Source organism: Suricata suricatta, chromosome 13, assembly GCF_006229205.1.
Source record: "Suricata suricatta isolate VVHF042 chromosome 13, meerkat_22Aug2017_6uvM2_HiC, whole genome shotgun sequence".
NCBI lineage: Eukaryota > Metazoa > Chordata > Mammalia > Carnivora > Herpestidae > Suricata > Suricata suricatta.
Genome location: NC_043712.1, coordinates 74,970,250 through 74,996,720, shown reverse-complemented (window position 1 = coordinate 74,996,720; position 26,471 = coordinate 74,970,250). Strand labels below are relative to the sequence as shown.

At 41.6% G+C, this 26,471-nt stretch overlaps 1 protein-coding gene across 1 annotated transcript in view; it reads left to right on the top strand.

Moving 5' to 3' along the window:
- RORB (RAR related orphan receptor B) overlaps positions 1-26,471 on the top strand; it is a 187,417-nt gene that overhangs the window by 135,479 nt on the left and 25,467 nt on the right. The window contains exons 3-4 of the mRNA XM_029920314.1: positions 3,334-3,475; positions 11,068-11,469. Coding sequence (XP_029776174.1) covers positions 3,334-3,475; positions 11,068-11,469 — 544 coding nt within the window. The remainder of the gene's footprint in view (positions 1-3,333; positions 3,476-11,067; positions 11,470-26,471) is intronic.

The window sequence follows — 26,471 nt, the reverse complement described above, 5'->3', positions numbered from 1 at the left end:
GCAATAATCCATATTTGAACATCATGAGATGTGCCTTGCATTCCTCCAGTTGCTCTGCGGATCTACAATTAGCAACCACACAGTAATGCAGTTAATGCAAGTTTTTCAACTCATCGGAAGGCACAATAAAGCAAAATTACTAATCAGCAATTTTTTACCCCCTTAGAGTAAGCTATTACTACCTCAGGGAGGTAGACAAATTGTTTTCTTCATAAATGCTAATAATTTTAGAATCCCAACCCTCCAGAGAAAGCATTTCTACCACCATGTTGGTTTAGTGGGTATTTTTAAGGCCTCTGGTCTAGTTTATTAAGTATTCACCAAATACATATATTTTTAGATCAGTGTCAAGGTGGAAATCTGTTTCATGGTATACGCTCTATTTGGAAAATGCCTGATTTCAGAATATGAAGGTCTATTCGTGGTCAAAAGCAAAGCATTTTATGTAGAAGATGATACCACTCACGGTTAATTGGAAAACACTGTCCAGCATTTGGAAGATGTGTATAGTAATATGATTCTCATACCCAGGAACTGTACATTTAAACCTAAATATCTAGCCATTATGAATAGTTTACAGAGAGTATCCACAATCCTTTTATATTTCTGCCATTGTGTTTTAGAAATTACTATGTAATGTTACATTTCTGCCTATAGTTTAAGAACTTTTTTCCCCATACAACTTTTTGCAAAGCGCCCTGCCCGTTTTAAATCTGTTGAAACATGCTAAATCTTCTTTCCTAATTATTTTATCGATTCTATTGCCTCATTTTTATAGCTTTAACTAAATAATTGGCTTTATGACCAAAAAAAATTTTTAATTTTAAACAGTAATTTCCAGAAGGTTTAACTAACCTTACAAATAGGGTACAGCCATCTTTTCTCTTTAAAGCAGGAAACACAATCAAAGAAGTCATGCTGCTCTTCTGAAGCACATTTCTTAAGTTTTAGTCAAAATGACACTGTAAGCCACACTACTTTTTTTTATTCCATGGGGAAAAAAACCCACATTTGTAAATATGCTGTTTTTTTCCAACTGGAAAACTCAAGAAATTCCATTTAGAATAAGATGTCAGTGTCAGCGCATTCGGTATCAACCTCTGAATTTTCATAACTCCATTCTGAGTCAACATAAACAACCCATTTTAAATAACATCAGTTCAGCTTCGCACTTATTCAAATTCCCATTCATTCAATAACATTTGAAACAGAATCTCTTTTTCGTGCCAAAAACCTCATTTGCGATAATGAGCAACAGATAAGCAAGAAATGCCTCGTAATTAATGTCAAATTGGCCTGACATTAGGCCTGTAGCTGTGACTTCAGAAGTCTTCTCTGTCAGCTCTTTTGCAAAGTGGCAGTAGAGTATTCGAAGATAAAAACCACCAATTCTTTCTTAAAACGTAAATTCCAAGTCATCTTTTACCAAGACTGGGGCCGAAGTTACGCTTTCTGACAGCTTTGATGGTACAGATCTTCCCTGACTTACTTGGGGTTATGTCCCTCTAAACTTACTGTGACTCAAACATATTTTAAGCCAAAAATGCATTTAATACACTTAACCTAGTAAACATCATAGCTTAGCCTAGCCCACCTTAAATGTGCTCAGAGCACTTTTCTTAGCCTACAGTTGGGCAAAATCTAACACAAAGCCCACTACATAATGAAGCACGGAATGTCTTATGTAATGTGTTGAATACTGTATGGAACATGAAAACCAGAATGGCTGTGACCATATTGGTTGTTGACCCCCACAATCGCGGGAGCTGTGGCCACAGCCCTGCCCAGCACCACTAGCCTGGGAAAAGATCCAGATTCAAAATTTGAAGTATGATTTCTACTGAACGTGTACTGCTTTCGCACCATCTGTAACGTCAAAAAATCATAAATTGAACTGTTGTAAGTCAGGGACCATTTGTACATGGAGTACGTCCTTTCAATCCCTGGGGGCTTGGATGGGATGTCTCTTTGAAAGGGCTCCCTCCATGAAGTCCTCCACACTGGACAATTAGATATCTCATCTTGCCACCACTGGTCCGTTATATAAATAATACACTAGGATCTGTGGGGACCAAACTAGTCCTTGTTTTAATTTAAAAAAATGTTTTTAAGTTTATTTAGAGAGAGAGAGAGAGAGAGAGAAAGCAGGAGTAGGGGAGGAGCAGAGAGTGAGGAGACAGAGAGAGAATCCCAAGCAGGCTCCTCGCTGTCAGTGCAGAGCCCTATGTGGGGCTGGAGCCCACAAACCACAAGATCATGACCAGAGCCAAAGTCAGACACTCAACCTCCTGAGCCACGCAGGCACCCCAAAGTATTTGTTTAAATAATTAACTCAGCTATGGATTTATTAAGAACGGTAATGTACAGTCCATGGCAGTTAACTGTGTACCTGAAAGAAATTTACTTCCATGAAAAGTTCCTTTATCTCTGTAGTCTATTTATTGATTATTTTTATTGAAGGGTTTATATACCATATTTCCTTTATTTAAAAACATGGTTAAATATGAAGCACATCACTGGCTTACAAAACAACCTTTTAGATGCCTTCTGGCCATATTTAAAATTTGTCAAATGGGTAAAAATGCTTCTTAGAAACTGTAAAGACATTGGTACATCCTGAGCCCACCCTGCTCGGTACAGCCCTTGTGGCCAAGATCCCAAGTTCCCCTCCCCCACAGCACTTGCCGTAAGCCTGTGCTATTGTCCCCATCAAGTTTTGTCATATTTTTTTTTCATAATATTTTATTGTCAAATTGTTTTCCATACAACACCCAGTGCTCTTCCCCTCAAGTGCCCTCCACCATCACCACCACCTGTCTTCCCCCCTCCCCCCTCCCCCTAACCCTCAGTTCATTCTCAGCATTCAATAGCCTCTCAAGTTCTGCATCCCTCTCTCTCCCCAACTCTCTCTCCCTCCTCCGTTCCCCCTGGTTCTCCATTAGGTCTCTCTTGTTTTCCTGCTAGACCTATGAGTGCAAACATATGGTTTCTGTCCTTGTCATATTAGGCTTAGCAGTGACACTGTCCTCTGCCAATCCTTTGATGCCAGGAACTCTGTTCTGTTTTTCTTTGCAAAGAATAACACAGTGCACAAGTGTGTTCAGTAAACATTGATTAAATGAATGAATGAAAGATGCCTTCATACCCTCTGTAGAGGGTACATATTTTCCCCCAGGAGAAATGCCTGTACAGCGTCCAAAGAGAAGGATCCAAAACAAATTCTTTCTTTATTAACCTCCGTTACATTCACTGTAGAAAATATAGCAGAAGTGTATGTTGTCTCCATCTTCCTTCTTATAAATAATGTCTCCCTCCCATTCTCTTTGCTTCTAGGGATTCTTTAGGAGGAGCCAGCAAAACAATGCCTCTTACTCCTGCCCAAGGCAGAGAAACTGTTTAATCGACAGAACCAACAGAAACCGTTGCCAACACTGCCGGCTGCAGAAGTGTCTTGCCCTAGGGATGTCAAGAGACGGTAAGGCACTGCTTCAGGCTCTTCCTTAAAGGTTTCCACGGGGGCGCCCAGGTGGCTCAGTCGGTTAAGCATCTGACTTTGGCTCAGGTCATGATCTCACAGTTTGTAAATTCAAGCCCCTAGTTGGGCTCTGTGCTGACAGCTCAGAGCCTGAAGCCTGCTTCAGATTCTGGGTCTCCCTATCTCTCTGCTCTCCCTAGCTGACATTCTCGTTCTCTCTCTCTCTCTCTCTCTCTCTCTCTTTCTTGCTTGCTCGCTCACTCCTTGCTCACTCCTGGGTCACTCTCACTCTCTCTCTCAAAAATAAACATTTTTTAAAAAATTAAAGGCTTTCACACGATGCTTTACTGGCGTCTAAGTGATCAGAAGGATTTTAGACAAAGGGAATTGAGGGTAAAAAGAAGAGAAAACTATGTGCTGGTAGAACTTCTAAAAACATCGTATTGCCAGTGAAATAGGAAGAAAGGAAAGACTTTACTGGAGCTCGTGGAGCCGGCTGTCCTAACAAGATTAGGTGAAAGCCACATTGGCCTGGGTTCAAAAGCCTGCCTGTGCATGAGCAACTTCCTAGGATGCGAGATTTTCAGAGCTAAAACCAGGAAAAGTGTCAGGCAAACCAGGACCATTTGGTCCCTGGGTGGGTCTCACCAGTACGTGACTTGCTTAGTGTGCAGAGATATTAAGAAACAGAACCCACTTCCGTAGGAAGCCCAGGAGATCTACTACTTTGGGCATGGACTTTTCTAAAGCATCATGAAACTTTCAAAGGCTGTAACAGGAGTCCAAGCCCTAAAAAGGCTGTGTAAGTAGTGTCCTTCTCTACATCCAAATGGGTGAGCTGGGTCCCCCGAATTTCTTAGATTAATGAAAGAAGACAAATAAACTTACACTCAAAGAATGTTATCTAGTGTTGCTTCCGTTTTTAAGCACTCATCTAAACTAACTATCCCCACCCCATCCCTCTCCTCCTTTCCCCACCCCCAACACTGGCTACAGAACTCCTGTATCAAATTGTGAGCAACCCTGAGTCCCAGGGATGCTTCTGTCTTGTTCCCACTGTATCCTCAGGGTCGGCTACAGGAACACACCTAAACGTTTGTTGAATGAACCATGGAATTCTCTGTTAACTAGAGTCTGAGACACAGACGGTTCCCCCGGTACTTATTCTCTTTACCTGAATCATTGTAGATTCTCTACCTCTGGTCACACTTCCTCTAATGAAGTTCAAAGTAGTATGGAAGGAAGAGAGGGAGGGTATGAGGGAGGAAGGCTTCCAGATCTTAAAGAAATAAGGACAAGTGGCACGCACCAGTCTCTTGATACATAGGGATTTTTATGAGTTATAAAATTAAATGTGAGCCTTTTGCTTATTTAAACAAAATCAGTTCTGCATAAGGCTTGATATATAAACATACAAACTGCTTGCTTCCTAGCTTGCATTCTCCAAATACTTCTATCAGAAATGTGTACCTTTTTTTCCTACTTCTCAACCCACCTAAACGTGTCTTGCAGAAAAGTATACCTATGAGGCAAATTTGATCCAGAATATAAAAAGAATTTGACCTTGAGCCCTTCAGTTATAGGTAACTTCTAAAGCTGCAGAGATATGTTTCCAAGCTTTTCTATTAACTAACTTTTTGTTCATTTGCTTTTCTAGATCTGCTAACCATGTAAATATACTCCTAGGGTGTCTACTTCCACATAACTCACACGAAGAAAGTGGAAAGTGGAGAGTTAGTGGTTTTAAGGATTTATTTAGTGCAATTCTATGGGAACTTGAGCTGATTATTTTGTACTTTGTTTCCACTATATGGAGGCAACATATTAATTGGCAGTATATGAAAAACTCCATTAATAATTGTGCAAAGAGAATGAGCCATAGGTTATTTGTCTTTATTACTTGTTCCTACAAGAAAAGGAAGGGCAGATGTTTGGGGTCTGTGCTGGTGAACAGATTCATGGGCAGGAGATGGGCTTATGGTCCAATGTCCACAAAATCTAGGAGATTGTCTGAATCCCACAGCACAAAAAGAAGCGTGTTGAGGGGGAGGGTCATTTAATGGACAGAGCCATGATCTGTTCTCAAGAGGGAATAAATTTAGTGTAATGCATAAACTTGCAAGTAAAAGCAATATAGTGTCTGAAGATACAGGAGATTAAGGATAATGATCCATCTCATTTTTATGTCCAGAGAGCATTCTGAGGATGCCAGGGCCATCCTCCAAAATGCCTCCTAACTATCGCTTCTGTCAAACTGATGACAAGGAGAAATGCTCTAGGGTGGGAGCAGTGGTCGGGAATGAGGTTCCAGCAGAAGGAAAAAGAGAAAAACAAGATTCTTCCTAAAGGAGAACGATTTTTCCTGACTACGTTATGTAGAGGAAGTTTCATCTGAACCTTGATTATAAAGAATACTTACTTCATACCAAATAAATTCTACTGACACCAGGACCACTGAATGGGTTTTACCTCCCATTGATCTTTCCTGTGGTATTAATGCCTTTAAAAGCCCTGAACTTATGGATGATTACCTATTTCTAGCAGAGACTCGAAAATGAGAGCTCATCCTTCTCCTGCCATTAATTCATTATGTTTAGCTTCTACTGGTTGAGCAGGTATTTTCAAAGTGCCTTCATAGTAGTGCCAGTCGCTAAGGTCCGATGCCCTCACACCTACCTTCTTTCCACATACACCTTGCCCACCTTCCTTCAGACACAAAGTGGCATCTTCATTTTGAGAATTGCCTTTGTTTTCTGTCAGGGATGCATGGCACCAAGAATGTTTATTTCGCCTACCTGGCCACGGAAAAACCATGAATGGCTACTTGTAGATAGCTTGATAGGACTATTAAAATCACTGGACTTTCATTCTCTCCTGAATTTCCACTTCGATTATGGTTTATTAGCCATGGCACATAGATGAGTAGACAAAAAAAAAAAAACCCTCAGCAGTAACAAATTTGTTCAAACTTAATTTGGGCAGAGAATTAAAAATCAAATCCACTTGGAATACATACACATGTGTTTATGTGTATAAAAAGGTGAAGGCAGGACGCTTGGGTGGCTCAGTTGGTTAAGCATCTGACTGTTGATCTCAGCTCAGGTCATGATCTCAGGGTCATGAGTTCAAACCCTGCACTGGGCTCCTCACTGGGCATGAAGAATTACTTTCAAAAATTTTTAAAGGTGAACGCATGCATTATTTATGTGTGTGAATTGATAGCATGTATGGCCACCAAATATTCTCCATTTTATTTATTTTTCTCTTTAACTGGACCCTTCATAAATGTTAGTTGCAGGAATCTTTAGGAAAACTGTTTCTAATTGTACAACTACAAACAAACAAATAAAAACCAGAAAAATGTTTGGTGTCAGTAGGAAGATGCTGAGCCTCAAAGAGAAAACATGATACTCACCTTGCAGTAATTGAGTATGTGTCCTCCTAATGACATGCATGTGTGAAAAGCAGTAAGTAGATACTTACAAGGACAGATTTCATAAATTAGGTTCTACTTATGCAGAATGGCATTGTCCAATATCCAGCATGGTATCCACATGTCACTGTTTAAATTTAAATTAATTAAAATTAAATACAATTTCAAATTCATGTATTCAGTCACACTAGCTGTATTTCAAGAGCCCAATAGCCCCAATGTGCTTGTGGCCGCCATATTGGAAAGCATAGAGAACATTCAATCATCACAGGAAGTTCTATTGGAAAAGGAGAGGGATGCGAGAAAATATTTTGAAATTAGGAATAGGGTTGGGTAGATCGACTCTGATCTTTTCTACAGAGCTTTGAGTGCTATAAAAGAGGCACATCTTTGAAATTGAAAAGAGTTACATTAAGACCAGTTTCCTTGGTAAGCAACAAGATGTGAGCCTGGTGAACTTTAGAGCCAGAAGATTGAAAGATAAAATAATTTCCGGGGCACCTGGGTGGTTCAGTCGGTTAAGTGTCGGCTTCAGCTCAGGTCATGATCTCACAGTTTGTGGGTTCGAGCCCCGTGTTGAGCTCTGTGCTGACAGCTAGCTCAGAGCCTGGAGCCTGCTTCAGATTCTGTATCTCCCTCTCTCTCTGACCTTCCCCTGCTCACACTGTCTCTCTCTGTCTCTTGAAAATAAATTTTAAAAAACATTTTTTAAATTTTTTTTAAAAATTCCAAAATGACTATGGAAAGACATAGAAGACAATTCTACAACTGGGGTCTCTTGAAACCAACAACGTATATCTAGTTGTCATGTGTCAGTAGGAGAAATTTTCAAAGAAGCAATGACTGTTTTACAGCTACTCCAAAAACTTCCATCCCACTTAGAATCCCACAATCCCAATAAAAATCAAAAGATCCCCGATACTTTGCATAAAATCGTTCTTCGCTAGTGTGAGATCAAAATGAGCGATAAGAGCATATCATAAGCAAATACCACCATCACTGAATATTTATAAGGTACTTGCAATGTGTACAGAATCGTGTAAGTTTCTTTGAGAACTAGCAGTCTAACGAGAGCCTGCCTCTATACTCAAGTGAAAATCATTAACAGAATGATTCAAGGTTGAGAGGGGCAAACCCTTAAAATAGGTGCCATTCTGACTAATGAGTAGTGGTAAGAAGAATGCTAATCCTTGAAAATATAACTAATACAGCCTTTGTTAAAAATAGACCCACAAATACAACAAATGTTTTTACAAATAGTGACAAGAGATTATGTACATGTCAGGAAAGTTGGGTAGATTTATTTGTTCCATGCGCTGTAATTGTTTTCCCTAAATATGTGACCACTGTTAATACAGGAAAGGGACACAAAACTGAAGCAGTAGGTCATCACTCTTTCTAAAGGGAGTGGAAAATTTATTCTAAAATAGTATTAGGGTAATGGTCAGCATAGTTCTTGATTTAGGATGAAGTCTGATAATTCCAAACTGGAGCTTTAACTTGTCTCTGAAAATATTTCAGTTTGTTCAGTGACCTGGTAAGTCAGTATCTTGGAAAAGGCACCACTGCTCACCGTTGGGTTTTCAGATGTTTACCAGGACAGAGGTCTTGACAGCATACTTGGTTAACGTTGTTTGCTTGGATTACAAGATCTGTGGTCGACAGCAGATTTCTGGACCTAAAATCATTAAATGCAGGGTCTTAACTGGGTTCTTTCACTCATCAGCTGCCAGCTATCTCAGTCTGTGCCTCCGCTGAGGGTGGATGGCCTTGTCTGGAAAGACTGGGGTGGCTCAGCCTTGCTTCACACACCTTATGGTCTAGCAAGCTAGTTTAGGCATGTCCTTTTTGTGGTGAGATATTCAATCACACAAGACCTTTTAAAGCCTCCGTTTGTATCACATATGTCAATATCCCATTGGCCCAAACAGGTCACATTGATGAGGTTTTTTGGGGTGACAGTGGGGCTCGTGGGGTCTGGAGCCGACAATCTAGAAAAAATTCTTGAAGACTTCTTTGGTGCAAAAACATGATTCTATTGAAGCCTAGGGACAGGATCTGAGGGCAGGAAGAGCTGCCCAGGGACCACGAGGAGAGACTGGTTATATACTCTGGGGTTGGGGAAGGTAAAATCCAGGGAAAGTTTCCAGTGAGATTTCCATATGCTAAAGAAGACTCCTAGGATAGTGGAGGCCTAGCTATTGTCAAGCTAAAGTTGTTTTTTCCCTCTAGCAAAGCATGAACATGCAGACAGTAAGGAGTTCCTGGAGAAATGTTTTACTCTACCAGCCTCAAGTATTTATCAATGGGGCTGCAGGTTATAAGGAAATTAAGTTCTATCTGCCATTTCCTTCTGCCCTTGTTTCCCCCATCACTGTGGAGGGGCGATAGAGACTTTTAGGTCCTTCAAGACCTTTACTTTTCCCCCTTTCTTTTGTTCTTAGGCAGCCAGGAGTGCCTGGGGAATATCACACAAATCCCACGGAGGGGTGGGGGTGTTTATGGCCTGTCAGCTTGCCTCCTGCTCTGTCACCAAACATGCCCCCTGAGTCAAGTGGTGAGGCCAGGATCCTGCCCAGAATGGAAGGGCATGGATATTTACACTGGGAAGGGCATGGAAATAGGCAAGAGGAATCAAGGTCATTAATGAAATCCACCCACCACAAGTATATTTCCCCTAAATATAGAGTGTGTGGAAATCTAAAGGAAGGGCTAAATGGAAAGGGTTTTCAAAGGAAGCACCGCGTTTATGTCCCCAGGAATGAAGGGCTGCTCCTTCTCAATCTTTTTTCTCTACAGATTTTAAACAAACAAATGGGAAACTATTCTACTAAAGTAACTCAGAAAATAGAGAAAGAAAATCGTAATCTATAGCAGTAGATAGGAATTTTGTATCAATCTCCATAGCTCTGTAACAAATGGCTGTTATGAACCTAACTGAATGCAAAAGACAGGTTAGTAAATAAGGAAGTATGTCACATTAATTTCTTGGGGAGGTGGGGAGTTCTTCTTGAATCAAAAGTTATCATGATGTTTTTTTCCTATACAAAAAAATCTTTTCCCAAGTTTCTCATAGTCCCCACTATTCACTTGAGCTGGAGGATATAGTGTTTGATGCTTCAGACAAGGTAGCGTCTTGCTTAAAATATTCACAGCCTAAACTGGGAGTTGACAGTTTGTGAGGAAAACATGTCAATACCCATAACAATTCAGGAGGTTAGACTCTATTAGGTAAGAAACAATGAATTCAGATCAAAGCATCTTCTGATTAGTCTGTGACCACTTACAGAGCCTTTTCCTCCTTTTTCCTCACAATGGGTAAGGATTTTGCCAGAAGAGAAGGGCAATATAAAACTTGGGGCTGGTAGAACAAGAAAGGAGGGGTAACTGTGGGCTCCCTCGCTGAGCGTTGGATATATGAGACTGCTGTTTTCCAAAGTTTCGTTGAATTTGGTCCCAAAAGCCAGCTGAAGACAAATACTTAAAAATGTGTTTATCCCCCAGCCCCACATCATTGGTCTTACCCTACATCCTGTTTAGAAAACAGTGAGGAGCGCCTGGGTGGCTCAGTCCGTTAAGCATCCGACTTGGGATCGGATCATGACCTCTCAGTTTCTGAGTTAGAGCCCTGCATCCAGCTCTGTGCTGACAGCTCAGATCCTGGAGCCTGCTTGGGATTCTATGTCCCCCTCTCTCTCTGCCCCTACCCCGCATCTCTCTCTCTCTCTCTCTCTCTCTCTCTCTGAGAAATAAACATTTATTTAAAAAGGTGAGGCATTTAAAAACAAAACGAAAATAGTGAAATAACAGAGTCTTATCCAACAATCTAGTAACCCTAATGCTTAGTAGGGGGAGCTAATCGTGAATGTTGGCTGACCAATTAACAGCGGGTACTATTTGGTAACTTTGGTTTGTGGGTTTCTTTCCCCCACACGTAAGAAAGAACCAGGAAACATGCCTTCTAGCTTCATGGCAATCAGAAATACATAAGCCCTGGCATTTCTTCTAGCACAACAGCCTTGCACATAGGCTTTCACCAGCCGTGGGGTGCCTGGGATTTTGTGCCTCGAATGCCGAGGGGACAGCTATCCGGGACCCCTCGGACGGATCGAGAACGGTAACCCCAGGTGTCCTCTTCTGCTTGTCCCCCCCACCGCAGCTGTGAAGTTCGGGAGGATGTCCAAGAAGCAGAGGGACAGCCTGTACGCCGAGGTGCAGAAGCACCAGCAGCGGCTGCAGGAGCAGCGGCAGCAGCAGAGCGGGGAGGCGGAGGCCCTGGCCCGGGTCTACAGTGGCAGTATCAGCAACGGCCTGGGCGGCCTGGGCAGCGAGGCCGGCGGCACCTACGCCAATGGACACGTCATCGACCTGCCCAAGTCCGAGGGGTATTACAACGTGGATTCCGGCCAGCCGTCCCCGGATCAGTCCGGACTTGACATGACTGGAATCAAACAGATAAAGCAAGAACCTATCTATGACCTCACGTCCGTACCCAACTTGTTTACCTATAGCTCTTTCAACAACGGGCAGCTAGCACCCGGGATAACGATGACTGAAATCGGTAAGTGGCGGCCCTCCCCATCCCCCTTTGGCAATGGTGCTTTGAAGCTGCCTCGGTCTCTGTTTAGTCTGGTAATGTTCTCAGGTCTAGGTTCCATGACCTGCCTTCGTGGCTTCTAATGAAAAGGGAAAAAAAACTATTTGATTTAAAAATACCTTTTAATAAATGGCATTGTTCCCCAGCTCCATAAAAGTTTATGTCAAGCAAAGGAAGAGGGAAGAAATTAAAAACAGAAAGACGCTATCTGTAAAGAGTAGATGCTATCTGTTGAATTTGGGTTCAATTTGGTATAAACACGAGAATTTCAGCAAGTATTCTGAGTGATACCACTTAAGATAAAATAGCTAAGGTATGTAGAAACAGTATGTAATAAACGGAATGAGCAGGGCTCCAACTCTTCCTCTAAGATAACGGGATAAACCATAAGCAAATGGGACTTCGGGAGTCCAGCTCCAGCAGGTCCAGGGCTCACTGGAGGATGCACGGTGTTGGCGAGAGAGAGAGAGAGAGAGAGAGAGAGAGAGAGTGTGTATTGGTTTCTTTCTAATTACCAGGCAGGCATCTCGGCACTGACCAGAGAGTCAGCTTTATTTATTGAAAAACATGTATAGGGTACAAAACAGGAGTGGCAATTATCTTAGACAATGATTTCTTATGACAAATTCTTTGATATGTAAAAATTTCCCAAAACATAGATTGGTAGAAGACTCATGCATGATCTTTATCAATAGTGATTGATGTAGGTGATTTAGATGCTTATCATATGAGGAAGGAAGGTATATCGTTAGCATTTAAATATAAGGCAATGTTTTTAGCATAGCAAAGGCAAAAGTTAGTTCTTTGTGAGCAGGGGTCAATAGCCTGTTTTCTTGAGGGGAAGAAAAACAGGTTTCTCAGGAAATATAATATTTGCTCCTATAATCACAAAAGAAGAAATTCCTATAATAAGTTCCTTCACAAGGTACAATCAGCATATTTTTAGGATAAGGGGGCAAGTCACTCCTGATACCAGTCAACAAGGAGCCCTGGGGGTTGGTGCTCAAGCAAAAATAATTGAGTGGGGGGTAGACATCATCTCCATCTGACAGCGGGAGTCTTTGCAAACCTGCCTTACCTCACAAGGAGTTTTTCTCGACTTAGTGAGTTCAGAAGATGGCTTCCAACATGAGACCTCAGTTTGCTTCTTTTCAAAGACAGAGGGGTAGACCAGAAGATGGCTAAGTCTCCTCCTGTAAATCTGAATTCAAGAATTCTACATGGGGGTAGAGTCTGAATCACGGGAATAGAGCCTGAATCACGGGCAGTGAGAAGAGGGTAGTCTGGAATGTCACGGAACATATGAGCAACAAATAAGTTACAGCAAACAGGGCTAGTCCCAGGCACGATGGCCTCAGCAACCTGACCCCTCTTCTGCTGCAGTGAATTTTGATCCCTTAAAGAGTGGTCCTCAAGAGTGCCCTGTCCTAGCATGCTCTCTTCTGACCTATTACAACTTTGTTTTGCCCTGTTGAGCTCAGGAATCTATTAAATGTTTAACCAGTCAATCTCATTAGCTAACTGCCATAAAAATATTGATGTAGGTTTAACACATTAGCCTCCTGGGTAACAATGCTAGCATTCTAGCAGTGGCCTAGAAGAACTCCCCAAACAGTGTCTCTGTCAGGCTTCGTTGTGATATTGGGGGGGGAGGGGGCAGGAAGCAAGCTAGGTCTCAGGAACCTTGGAGCCACCTCCTGCTCTCATCCTGACCTGAGAGGTGGCAGAACAGGGTCATTAAGAACCAGGCCACCTGAGTTCAAATGCTAACTCTGGCTTATCATTTAAGCTGGGGGGAGTTGCTGGATCCCAGCTTGCTCATCTTTAAAAAGGGAAAAGTATTAGTTCCTAGATCACACGGGTGTAGTAAGAATTAAATGAGTTCATACTTGCAAAACAGAAAGACACTCGGCAAGTGTTCAATAGCTCTTAGCTGTCATTATTTGGATGCCAGTCACCTTCTCTGTCTAAACTGTGAGTAGGAGCCCAGAGCCTACGAGTGTTTTAAATAAAGTTGACATGAACACATAATAAAGTACATGCCATATGTGTCCTGGCTACTTCTACCATCTGGGTGAGGAAGAAGTGATGTCACACAGTTATACAACCTGAAACGTCTTCCCCCTGTTTAGCAATTTAGCATGTGACAGTGACTGAAGAAGTGGTTGACGAAGCACCTGTAATGACATTCACAACTGAGAGACCCGGAAAACTGAACATCCGCTCTCACAGCAAAAATTCATTATTCATTAGTATTGTTCCCTTTAACTTCCTTTTTTTTTTTAAATTATGTCATAGGCACTTCACATACATTTAATTTTCACAAACACCTTATAAGTAAAAATAGGATTTCCATGTGACAGATGTGGACACAGAAGCTTAGAGATGTCTCATGACCTTCCCAGGGCCCTTCGGTTCCACCCAGGCAATCCGATTCCAGAGTCCTTTTGCGTATGCATTAGCCTGGTACCTGCTCTGGGGGTTAAAATCCACAAACTGCACTGTAAACCAATGGGGACAGCCTTTTAAAGTGGAGTCACTCAATTTCCAAGGAGACATGCCAAAAAGAAAAAGAAATAGGCACCATTTTCCCCCTTGGTAATTAAGTGTCTGAGTCTGATTTTGAACGTATGTATAAAACATAATGAGGCAAAAACTCATCATCATTGGGCAGTCTTCTGCCCCATACGAAAGTCTTCTAAGAATTCAGAAACCACAGTTTTTTTGTGATTTAGAATCAGTTAGAAGTATTAGGGAAAGAGAACTATAGCCAAAGCCATCAAATGTTCTCCAAGGAATATTTCCTTTCTGGCCTTTAGTCTATTTATTTATGAACTGATGCATTTGGACTAGATTTCAGAACTACTCCAGATTTTCTTCAGACTTCGATGCCTATAAAACACTAGCATATATTTTTCCTAACTAGCTCTCTATACCATTAGTCTTTAGAGATCTCTAGATATGCTGTGACGTTTGGAGGTTTCTTCCATTAGACTTTCAGGCATACAATTCGATTGTCCTGCTGGTGTTCTGGAATTGAGCAGATTCCTAAGCCAAAGTATCGACTGGGTCACATTTGGTTAACAAACAGCGCCATCTAGTGGACACAAACTCCTGCTCTGGGTGTCAAATGCAGGCACCTATGACAAGCCACAAAAATGTTTTTCCTGAACCATCCAGAAAACTGCCACTCCTTTAACTAAACAGTCTATAACAGGATCACTGGGCAGAAAGGCATCAGTAGTGTGGCATGATGGTATGATTCTAGAGCTGAGTTTTGCCTGAGTTCAGAACCAGGTGTGCCCTTTCCCAGGAGCGAGTCACCCTCTTTGAGTCTCAGTTATCACCCTGGAACAGAGTAGTCCCAGCAGTGTGTGTTGATGAAGTGAGTTAGCATTCCTAAGTTCTTAGGACAAGCATAAGCCTTATTGTTAATAGAAGTGGTGCTGCAATTTTATTCTTCTCATGATAATTAATAACATTACTAGCTATTAAAGATAATATAATCACCTTTTACTGAGCACGTACATTGTGCTGGGCAGTGTCCTATATTTAATTCTCATAACAAGTGTATTATGCCTGTTATGGAAGTATGTTCATGTCCATTTTACAGATGGGAAAAAAGGCTGAGAAGTTACAAAGCTTGTAAAAAATTTTTTTTAAAAAGCATAAGCATGTGAGCTCAGGTCTGAGTAACATCAAAAGCCTTTCTTTGAACCATTATACTAAATTTCCTCCACTGGACAAAGGGAGCCCCTCACAAATCAGTTGGCATGCCCACAGCAAAACATTGGTGTTTGCTGCCTGTCTGTCGTCCTTCTAGGTGCTACAAAGGAGCTCACAGAGGGGGAAAGCTGACATTCTGACCTGACTTGATTTTGTTTAATGTTTATTTTAATTTTGAGAGAGACCTGCAAGTGGGGGAGCAGCAGAGAGAGAGGGAGACACAGAATTCAAAGCAGGCTCCAGGCTCCGAGCTGTCAGCACAGAGCCTAAAGCGAGGCAGGAACTCACAAACTGGGAGCTCATGACCTGAGCTGAAGTTGGATGCTTAATCGACTGAGCCCACCCCACCGCCCCCCCCCGGCGCCCCTGACTAATTAATGAGCATCTATACTAATCTAGTGGGTGGCAAGCTAGGCAGACAAAAGAAACCCGTTCAGACAAAAGAGACATCCTCAGTGGGTGAATTGAAGGCTATAGCACTACAGAAGTTTTGGACATCATGCCCGGCTGTCAGAAGCCTGGTCGGCCCCTGGTTTCTGAAGGAACAGTGAACTGTGCACAAGCAGGACACTATCCTGATGTTGAATTATCATAAAAGCAGCTGTTTTCCTAAAACCAGGTTTTGGACTAGTTTGTGTAGAATATGGTCTTACAGCTTGGAATTGTTTAATAAAAATGCATGCGGGTGAGCCATCAAACAGGGGCCCTTGGGGGCTCAGTCGGTTACACATCTAACTCTCGATTTTTGCTCAGGTCATGGTCTCACGTTTGGTGAGATTGAACCCCACATCAGAGCTAGGCAGATGGCGGCGTAGAGCCTGCTTGGGATTCTCTTTTCCCCTCCCTCTCTTCCCCTCCAGCTCCCTCTCAAAATAAATAAATAAATTTAAAAAAAAATCAAACAACTTTATAAGCAACAGTATGCGGATCCCAAAAAGTAAGTTTAAGGAAAATCATCAGTCAGGAATATTCCCCAGAAAATCCAAACTTGTCTTTCTAAAAATGTACGAAAGAAACTACAAACTTCCTAGGTTAAGGACCTAAGACTTAATGTATGGAGAGAAGTGTAGAAAATGCATGTTAGCCATTTTGAGCCTCACAGCAGTGTCTTCAAGTGGGTAGTGAAGAAATCATCCCATTGTGCAGATGAAGAAATTAAGAGATTGTCTTAGAACAGAGTTGGTGAAGTGGTAGAGCTTAAATTCTAACACACATTACTCTACTACCTTAGACTGCCAGGCATTCTTTCAAATACAGATTTTGAAAAGTGCCAGGCACTCAAAGCCAGCAGACATGGCTCCCGCCTCACCAGCTAGGAGCCGAACATGAGAAAAAAAATCATTGCAATTCGGTGTGTCATAGATTGTACATCCTGGTCATGATGTACTCCTGAAGGTGAGTTGGGGTGGAGGGGTATGGCTTACCCTGAGCCAATCTCTTATCAGAAATGGCTTCTTCCCACGGTCTTAGAAAGATAAAACAAAATGGGGATAAACAAACAGAAAAATATGAAACGTGTCAAGAATTCTATTCTTGGGTTTCTCAAAATCCCATCAGAGAAAAAGCGATGAAATAAGTCAAGGACAAAAAGTAAGCTGCAGATGAATATTTAGGCAGGAATATTAACAGGGTTGAGCTGGAATCGTACCGCAAGCTGGCATGAGGATGTGGGATAAAATTTTGCAGTGGCTGGTGGCAGGGAGGGGACCCTGGGGAAGGGGTACCCAGCAAGCAAGCAAAGAAGGAATGCCTGAATGCCCGCCCCATCGGAGCTCTCAGATGAGCTGGGGGGCCTGCAGGACTAATACTCTTAACAAAAGCTCATTTAAGCTCCAAGATGATTGACAATACACCTGTGAGGTACTAGACAACAAGGAAGTCCAAATAGTCAAACAAATATGCTTTTTTTAAATGTTTTTAAGTTTATGCATTTATTTTGAGAGAGAGAGTAAGTGAGCAAGGAAGGAACAGAGAGAGAGAGGGAGAAAGAGAATCCCAAGCAGGCTCCACGCTGTCAGCACAAAGCTCAATGTCGGACTCGAAATCACAAACCTTGAGATCGTGACCCAAGGCAAAACTAAAGAGTCAGATGTTTCACCGACTGAGCCATGCAGGTGCCCCATAAATATGCTTTTAAACACAGTGGGGGGAATCCATCAAAGTAGCTGTGAGACTAAGGGGATAAATTGCCTTTTACACACATCGCCTGAGTTGGCTGTTGTATTTAGTCATTTTCTCTCCAGATAAAGGCAAAGAAATATGAATTCCTTGGTTTCGCCTCTATAATCTTAAGTGTAGATTTAGTTTCTTTTTTTAATTTTTTTATTTTTTTATTCTTTTTATTTTTATTTTTGAGAGAGAGACAGTGCGATCAGGGGAGGGTCAGAGAGAGAGGGAGACACAGAATCAGAAGCAGGCTCCAGGCTCTGAACAGTCAGCACAGAGCCCGATGCAGGGCTCGAACCCACAAACCGTGAGATCATGACCTGGGTGAAACCGGACGCTTAACCGACTGAGCCACCCAGGCGCCCCTAGATTTAGTTTCATATTTCCTGCATGTTCTGTTTATGGAGCCTGGAATTTAAACATCAAAACATCAACCTCTTTTTTGAACAAAGTTACCTGTTCCAGATGCTGAGTTTTAACAGAGGAGATTACAAAAAGAGAGTTGTATGAAACTGACCTCGTCCCTTTTGCTACCCCTTTATTCTATCAATTCTACACAGAAACATAGAAGATACCACCAGTGTGTTTTATTTGGGGGGATTCTATCAACATTGATGTTTCAACTGTTACTTATTAAGACCAAGCAGGTGCTATGGTGGTAAGGTAACACATTTAATGATACATACTTCTACAGATAAATCATTTATAACTGCTTAAATCTATCTATGCAGATTCACATTTAATAAATACACATTTCTCTGAATATTTAACTACTCATTCAGAAATGGTGCAGAGAAGAGAATTTCACTCTAGCTACATACGTCCTTTGTCCCTCCCATGGCACTGGTCGCAAACACAGGTAGACATGCAATTCAGGAACAACTATCTAATAAGTCATTGAAATGAATAAAAATAGACTAACTTCATGAGAAAAATCAGGCCAGCAGTATGGGGAAAGGAAAATCCAGCGTCATTTGTTTTTCCTGTCTTGCTTTTGGGGAAGACTGTTTGTGAACCTCCCCTGTTCTCTGATACCTCTTGATCCCTTCCCCCACCACAGGCCCTTTGCAGGTAGTTTAGGGACCACATGTTGAAACGGAGAGTCTTTACATGCCAGCCATGTGATTGTGTTCAAACTTAGTTCAGTTTGCTGAGGCTCAGTCTCCTCATCTGAAAATTGAGTTGGGTTTGGTTAAAGGACTTGAAAGAGTCTCTCTCCCACCTACGCACAGACATTCCCTTTTTTCAGCCACTTCCCAAAGAGAAGGGTAGAGTGGTGAAGAGGGGGGCTTGCAGGCCACTAGACTGTCTGGAAAGATGCCCAAGCCCTAGCCTGAGGCCATGGCCAGCCATGCCTCCCTCATAGGGAGGAAGACCCAGGGGCGCGATGCCCCTGTCAGTGAGGTAGTTAATAACCACAGTCAAACCAGACCTATGCACCAGCCTCTTCTCTCCATTCATCCTCCTGAAAAACAAAACAAAACAAAACAAACAAAACAGAACAAAAATAAGAAACCAGATTAAAGTGAGCATCAAGGATATCCAAAGGCAACTCAAAAAGAAGGTAGCATCCAATCCCTAAATGCCCCAAGTTTATGGACGTTCAGTGTAGAGGAAGAGATGCTGTACAGAAACAGCTTCAGGGTGAATCCACCTGTCCTCACCTCCCAGACCTACCCAGGTCACCTTGACAAGTCTTACTTGACTCCTCTGAAATTTTAACACCCCCTTGTTCTTTGCCACCTACAGGTATTTCTAGGATCTTGCTTTCTATTTCAAAAGAAATTTTCTGAGTATGGGAACTTGGCTAATCAACTCAATTTGTCACACTTCCAGGATCTCTACAATGGTCACACTATTATACTGACCCATGCATAGCCATGCATTATTCTGAAGTGTCCTAGGATCAGGAAACTATAGTTCTTTTCTAAGGTCATTCAAATCCATGTCCTTCTAGATTTTCTTTATTTACCTCACAAAGATGATCTAAAACCACCTACTGACATGTTGTAGCCACTCTAGTTTCATGCTCAGTGCAGTGATTCCCCACAACTGGAGTAAATGGCATAATGTCTATAAAAGAACTTTGTGACCAACAAGGCTCTAAACAAATATAAAGGTGGCTTACATTACAAGCAATACAAAGACATATGCACAATTCAAGTACTTGTACATGAATGCATATTGGTCACTACATGCTTGTACCCCCACCAATATAGCTTTCCTAACATGCAAGTGTTTGCTACATGAGGTAAATATTCGAACTCACCTTTTCAAGTTTCAGTTGAAAATGTGCAAACCTGGGTGGCTCAGCCGGTCAAGCGTCCAACTTCAGTTCAGGTTATGGTCTCACAGTTGGTGGGTTCGAGCCCCTCATCAGGCTCTGTGCTGACAGCTTGGAGCCTGGAGCCTATATTCAGATTCTGTGTCTCCCTCTCTCTCTGCTCCTCTCCTGCTGGCACTCTGCGTCTCTTTCTGTCTCTCAAAATAAATAAACGTTAAAATCTTTTTTTTAATGTGCAAAATTGATCTTCCTCAGTGGATTTTTCCTAAGGATACAAGTTTGGGATTAATTTTTAACTCAGAATTCAGAACTTTATAAGAAAACTCTAAAACCCACCAACAAATAAATAAATAGAAGTAAAGCTATTGAGAAACTGCCAGAAAACCAATTCCACTTTATACACTCAATTTCGAAAGCCACAGTAGATATGAAGTATTCTGCAATAAGGAAGAGGAAAGGAAAAAGAGGTTCTACCTATGGCCCATGGAGGGAGGAAATGTTTATGCTTATACAATAGCCTCTGAAACAGCCCCGACTATCGGAAGAGCCTTTCGGGTCATTGGGAGTTTGACCCTGGCTCTTGGCGAGGGCCCTGAGTTGCTTTTCCACTAATTGGGGTGGATATGTACTGCCTTCACCATATTCTCACGCACCTATTTTGGGAAGAACTGGTGAAGGTTAAAGTACCACATGGGCCATGGAACACAGACGTGTCATTTGATGGCCAGGTTATGGGGGGTGAATACATTGGGATTGTTGGCAGAGGATACAACCAGCTTCAGGGGTTCTGCCGCTCAGCAGGTACAGGATTTACGTCTGTAATGTTTTCAAAAACGTGGGGAGATCTGTTGGAAGTGTTCCTACCTGGAAAGACTTCTTGTTTGTTTGTTTTCCTTTGCTTTATTATTGCTTTGCTTTTATTTTAGGACATAAACTTTCCCTGTGACAAAATGTCTTGAATGCTGAGGAGAAAAATGTTGCTATTTAAATTTGAGTCACATTTGTAAGGCTCATTGTGGAACTGCTCTGTGGCTTTCAGACAGGTTTGTTGTAGGATGATTTGGTGCTAGATGACTTAGAAAACACTTATTTTAAAACACTAGTCAATTAAGGCCTTATTTAAATAATCAAGTGAATTCTAAAATTTTAGATTAACTCTTTGAAAATGTAAAAGTTATCTCCAAAGATTTCCTCTGAATTAGTTTTTCCTAAAGATCAGAAGTAAATTAACCAAAGAAGAGGAGGAAATTAATGGTCATTCTGGGGAGCCTGGGTGGCTCAGTTGGTTAAGCATCCAACTCTTTAGTTTTTAATGTTTATTTATATATTTTGAGAGAGAGAGATAGAGCATGAGGAGGTGAGGGGCAGAGAGAGAGGGAAACACAAAATCCAAAGCAGGCTCCAGGCTCTGAGCTGTCAGCACAGAGCCCGATGCTGGGCTTGAACTCACAAACTGAGAGATCACAACCTGAGCCACTCGGGCATCCCAAGAATCCAACTCTTGATTTGATTTTGGCTCAGGTCCTCATCTCACAGTCAATGAGTTGGAGCCTCGCATTGGGCTCTACACTGACAGTGCAGAGCCTGCTTGGGATTCTCTCTCTCTCCCTCTTTCTCTCTCTTTCAAAAATAAATAAATAAAACTTTAAAATTAATTACTTAACGGTCAATCCATTAACGGTCAAAAAAAATCCAAATAGAAAAAGTCAATCCTAGTGATGGCCCTGAGCAATTTTCATAATTAGGCTTTCATCATTTGTGACCCGCTAATTGTCCTTTGGGTACTATGTGGAGGCGCAGTTTTTTAAAGAGAGCAGGGAAGGATTTTAATGGGCTCGGGGTTACCTTCTTCTTGTTTGTTCCATCGGAGACTCTTCAAGCGCTTTTAAGACTGAGCTGTACCCTCACTGTCCGTAACTCTGCAAGACTTCCCCTCATGAGTCAAAACAAAGAGAAATTCCCACGTAGCCCCTCAGACTCAAGTCGCCATGCTTCACACAGCCCTTAGAAGATATCTCTGCTGCCAAGTCCTTCTGTAGATAGAAAATCAAACCCAAAGACACTAAGACTTTAATATATTAAGTGACTTCCCCAAGGGCACAAAGTAAAAGTCTGAAGGGGTCTATTATTGGCTTCTGCTGTTTTACTAAATAGCTCCCTTAGAACTCAGCATTTCTAGGACATTGAGGTAAGTTGATGTTTTCTGATTGTTCTGTGAAGGAGGTCTTTCATTGTGAAAGTTAACCTTGAAATGTATTATTTTCATAATAGATTCTTTCCAATTTTATTAGCTAGTTTGAAAAAAAGGATCTATAATTTCCCCCCAAAGTTAGACATACACCATTTCAGTGAAACAAAACACTTGCGATCCCAAACCACTTTGCATTGTTAAATTATTAAGAAAGTGACCCCTTGATGCTTACTTTCTTTGGCTGCTTGTGATAGCTTTTATCGTTTGGCTTAAACACAAAGGCTGGATAGATTCTTTCAGTTTTTCTTTCTGCTTTACATTGTGCTTTCTTTCCTTCGATTGAAATGCCCTTACCTGAGCTTCCCGAAATCTGAGAAAATAATTACCCATTTTATTAGCGATCCATTCATTCAGTCTTTGCTCAGATATTATTATTACTTATCTGATTTCTTCATTGTTTTTCTCTATGTTCCTATTTCATTGAACTGTGTTGATCACCTTTTCATCATTTTTTTATAGTGAATGACATAATTCCCATTTTGTTAATATATTTTTTCTGAAGAACCCTAAGAACATTTTGGTTTAGGTCCACAGGAAGTACAAATCTGTTATGCCATTTTTTGATATAATAATTGGCAATAGAATGTGTATGAAAAGCAGGCCGGAAGCTATCTTAATTCACTGGTGAGGGAGTGATGAGTGGTTAGACTGTGAATCTGAGCCAACAAAGGAATTGAGGTTATTTATGCCCCAACTCCTTCTTTAAAGAATTTGAGAAACTTAAATGCTGAAAAATACAGTACTCTCTTACTGAGGCAATGAATCACTAAGAGATGGCTGTTTTAAGCTTTAATGTTGTTGATGTTTTTGTGCTGACAGCACAGTTCTATTTATGCTAGAAAAATAACAATCACTAAGTAGAAATTAGAAAAATCAGAAAGGTCTTGAAATTGACATCATCCTCTCCGGCACTGTCTCTTAGTACATCCTAACCAGTACACTTGTTCTATTTAATGACAGAAAACATACGAAACTAGTGGTCTATGGTCAAAAAGACAAAATGTACACTTGGTTAAATGTTTCACTTTTCAATCAGTTGTTCTAATGTATTATAGTCACTGCCTCAGAGTGCGGATTCTGAGGAATCGTGATATCCCGAAAACCTAACGCAGGCACTTAAAACTCGCCTTGAGCAAGTCTGTAGAGATATCCTGGCATTAATTCAAAGTAAATCCCCTAAGAATTCCACTTTCACACTGGTAGTACAAACGAAACAGAGAAATGAGTGGTTCTCTAGATCCTTAAGGCAAGTGATAAATTAAAAATTCATTAATCATTTTGATTGAAGCTGAGATATAGTATTTTAGGGAGAATACTTCCACATTTAAAAGAAATCTCTTGTGGAGGAAAATGAAAAGAGGGTATAGTTCACCAAGAAGAAACCATCCTTTCTCATGAAAAAAAAAAAAAAGGAGGGGGCGGAGAAAGAATTAGGAAGTTCAAATACAGCCCCCTCCAGTACTATATATAGCCGGAGTCTCAGCTCTCTGGCTGAGGTACAGTTGGGCCACGGGTGCTCTTGGTAATAACACTGAAAGCAGAAGTTTTTAAAGATATACTCAACTTTCCCCACTCCCAGGATGTGGGATCCTAATGAAATCACCTGTGTAATCCGTGTCAGAGATGCTGCAGCCTTTGGAGAGCACCATTTGCTGAAATGTCTAGTGAGAGCTAAAATAAGCCCCTTTGGTGGAAAAAAACCCGCTGAGTGGTTGAAATCAGAGCTGCAGAAGGTCACTTGCTATTTTAGAAGCTGCAAGCTGGTCTTCATTTTATAGCATTACACTTATAAACAAGACATTGTCACCTTGCTTGTCGGTTTACTTATTTCTCACTGAAATAGACACACGTCGCCTTTTTTCCTGCATAGAACTAGTTAATTTGGATGACTTGTTTCCAAATTTTGCTTTGCTATGTGGATCAGTATGTATGAAAAATTATTTTTTGTGTATTTCTTTAATGGTTACTTAAAAATATTATTTTTTACATTGTGTTATGATATGATTGATCTTTTAAAAAATTTTTAATGTTTACTTATTTTTGAGAAAGAGAGAAAGAAAGAGACAGAGTGCGAGTGGGTGAGGGACAGAGAGAAGGAGACAGAACCCGAAGTAGGCTCCAGGCTCTGAGCTGTCAGCACAGAGCCTGATGCGGAGCTTGAATGACCTGAGCCAAAGTTGGATGCTTAACCAAATGAGCCACCCAGGCGCCCCAATGTTATGGTTGATCTTTACTTTTTTTAATGTTTATTTACTCTTGAGAGACAGAGCATGAACATGGGAGGGGCAGAGAGAGAGGGAGACACAGAATCTGAAGCAGACTCCAGGCTCTGAGCTGTCAGCACAGAGCCTAACATGGGGCTTAAACTCACAAACCTCGAGATCATGAGCTGAGCCAAAGTCTGCCACTTAACCGACTGAGCCACCCAGGTGCCCTACGATTGATCTTTAAAACTCCATTCACCTTTGTGAACTTTATCATATGCATCTCAACCACCTCTAAATGCTTTAAGGAAGGACTTCCTTCCTACTTCTTTGATTTATTTAACACATCACCATGAAGATTGATGAGGATGGGGCAGGGGTGTGGACAGAGACAAGGAAGCCAACTCACTTCCGGAATTATTTAGATACAGTCCATTTGGAAATGGAAGAAAGAGGTTAGCCTCTGTAAATTTTGCACACACCATTGAGAATTACCATCAATTTTATTACAGCTTCCCCTTCAAAATTTTAATCTTTCCCTTCTTATCGCCCACATTGTAAGTGGATGTAAGATTACTCCGAGAGTTCCAGGAAAGTGTAAAAATTTTAAAAATATTTTTTTAGAATTTTTTTCATCAACAATGGTAATTTGCTTATATCAGTTAGTTTTATTTTTAATTTTTTTTATTTCCGTTACTTTCTCTTTATTGGGGTATGATTGACATACAAAAATCTGTTCCTATTATTAGATATACAACTTCGTGAGTTTGGAGATCAGTGCACCAAAATCTGTGTCATAAACATTTCCCTCTATCAGTTATTTTAAAGATTTCTAGGATAACTCCTACACTTGACTCAGACGTTGTTATTTCTATCTCATAAAGAATGTTACTTAATACATGAAGTTACGAATTCTATCAGTCACTTTCAAGTCTTGTGTTCCAACAAGGCTTCCTTCAAGAAAAGTAGCAGGGTCAGAGTCTAAAAACAAAACAGCCATTTTATTGGGAGGGGCCGGGGTAGAGAGAAAATGAGAGCAAGCCATTTTTCATGCAATTTACAAAGAGAAACTAAGGATCATGGACTTAATATTAACCTGTAATAACACACCCAATTTTCCCTTGCCAGCGTCTGCGTTTGCATTTCACCTCACCAGGATTGAAAAGCAATGACTGTGCATATAAAATTGTTCTTTCTCATTTCTTGACGTCGTTTTATAAACTAGTGAAGTAGCTTGCGTTCTCTTAGTGAGCTGGACAAACCTCTCTCTCACTGATGATGTACCGAACACATACAAAATCTTAACTCCTGAGAAAATGTAGCTACATATTCATATCCACTTAAGAAATCTCTAGCCTCATCCCGGATATCTCGAAGAGCGGAGGGTGGAGTTCATGGACATTGCCTCTGACGGTGGGAAACTTGAAACTTTCCCCTTTGTCAGTCACCTGGGCCACACTGAGGTCATCCCCTCATCCCAGCCCCATGCGGGTGGGCCCTGTCTTCAGCATGTGCCATCCAGGCCCCAAGCTGGTCATAGAATCCGAGGAGAACTGGGCTCCGACAAGTAACCGCAATCCAAGTCCGGGAAACGGATGAAGGGTGTGCGATCGCCCAGAACGATGCCCTATCCTCTGCTGTTTTACCTGTCTCTTTGTCTGGACTTCTCATGTGGTCGCTCCCTGGAGAGGACTGCGTTTACTGTTACCTTTTCTGTTTTTCCAGGCAAGGACTCTTGAAAGTTCCTTTGGCTCCTAGCAAGAACTTGGTATACTGTATTCTTTGTGTCTCCCTTTGTCGCCTCCTCTTAAATCCTTCTCCCCTTTTCACAACCGCAGAGGCTCAGCCCAGGCGAACCGTCTCCTTTGACGGCCGTGCAGCTTCTCGTTGACGGAATGCGCCCTCCGGCCCTGCTCCCGTGGGACCACGTCTAGCTTTACTCTCTGGTTTATCGACTGACCTGGGTTTTGAGAGGGCTTTGCACGTGGCTCACCTCTGCGTGGCAGACTCTGGAACAAAGTGGGGAACGGTTGTTGTGCAGCTGCTGCCCCTGGGTCTCTACCTTCGCTGATAGTTACAAATCTTACCTCAACCAGAGACTTGCCTTCTATTTCTCACCACTGGGCGGGGGGAATAATAGCGCGTGTTCAAGGTTTGACCCCAAAGCCATTGTGAGTGGTTAGGCTTTAAGATCTCAAGGTTCATGAGTTCGAACCCCCAGCACACTGTTCAACCACTGAGTTCAGTGCCTGCTTGGGATTCTCTTTCTCCCTCTCTCTCTCCCACCCCTGCTTGTATGTTCACTCTCTCTCTCAGAATAAATTATATATATATA